The following is a 620-nucleotide window of genomic DNA, read 5'->3' as shown; positions in this document are numbered from 1 at the left end:
TTTATGTATAATTCTATATTCTATATTTCTTTACTTTCTATGTATATGTACATGTGACATGTATCCAATCCACATCTTAACTATATGTTATATATGTAGGTGCCTACAGGTATGAAAAATAATATAAGCAATTTTATAGGCACACTAACTATATGTGCACGCTACGCCCATCATACGTTGCTAGCAGGTGGTGAATCTAACCCCAGCTGTCCCCATCACTGACCCGTGTTTATGACTGCATGCATTCACGCGTCTGACGACCCTGACAGTTGCATCGCAGCGCTGCTCTAACTCGCCTTCTCTAGCTCAGCCTCTAATTGCTGCAGCCGTCTGATGTTTGCTCTCACTGCATCCAGTGTGACAGACGACGCGTTATACGATCCCTGAAGCGACGGCGACAACGCAGGTACATCGGCTGCAATCGCTAACCCTGCGGTGGCTTCCGCAAGTGTGGAGGCTGAATGCAACAAAATTTCTTTGTCACTATAACATGTTTGACCAAACATTGGGAACAACACCCATCACAATGTGAAAGGTTTACTGTGAGCACAGTAGGAACATAGATCCAGCACCCATGTTCCTGATAAAGGTACATACTGTGATTGCACTGCTACTAAATT

General features: G+C 44.0%; 1 protein-coding gene across 1 annotated transcript in view; it reads right to left on the bottom strand.

Annotated features, from left to right (window-relative positions):
* Positions 1-287: 287 nt before the first annotated feature.
* The window catches only part of LOC106818830, a gene marked incomplete at its 5' end in the record, with an annotated part of 24,216 nt that continues 23,883 nt past the window's right edge, over positions 288-620 (bottom strand). Inside the window, 1 exon segment of the mRNA XM_014823504.1 lies at positions 288-457. Coding sequence (XP_014678990.1) covers positions 288-457 — 170 coding nt within the window.

This window comes from Priapulus caudatus, unplaced genomic scaffold (assembly GCF_000485595.1).
Source record: "Priapulus caudatus unplaced genomic scaffold, Priapulus_caudatus-5.0.1 Scaffold2563, whole genome shotgun sequence".
Taxonomy (NCBI): domain Eukaryota; kingdom Metazoa; phylum Priapulida; class Priapulimorpha; order Priapulimorphida; family Priapulidae; genus Priapulus; species Priapulus caudatus.
The sequence above is the reverse complement of the archived record's forward strand: the minus strand, read 5'-3'. Positions and strand labels throughout refer to the sequence as shown.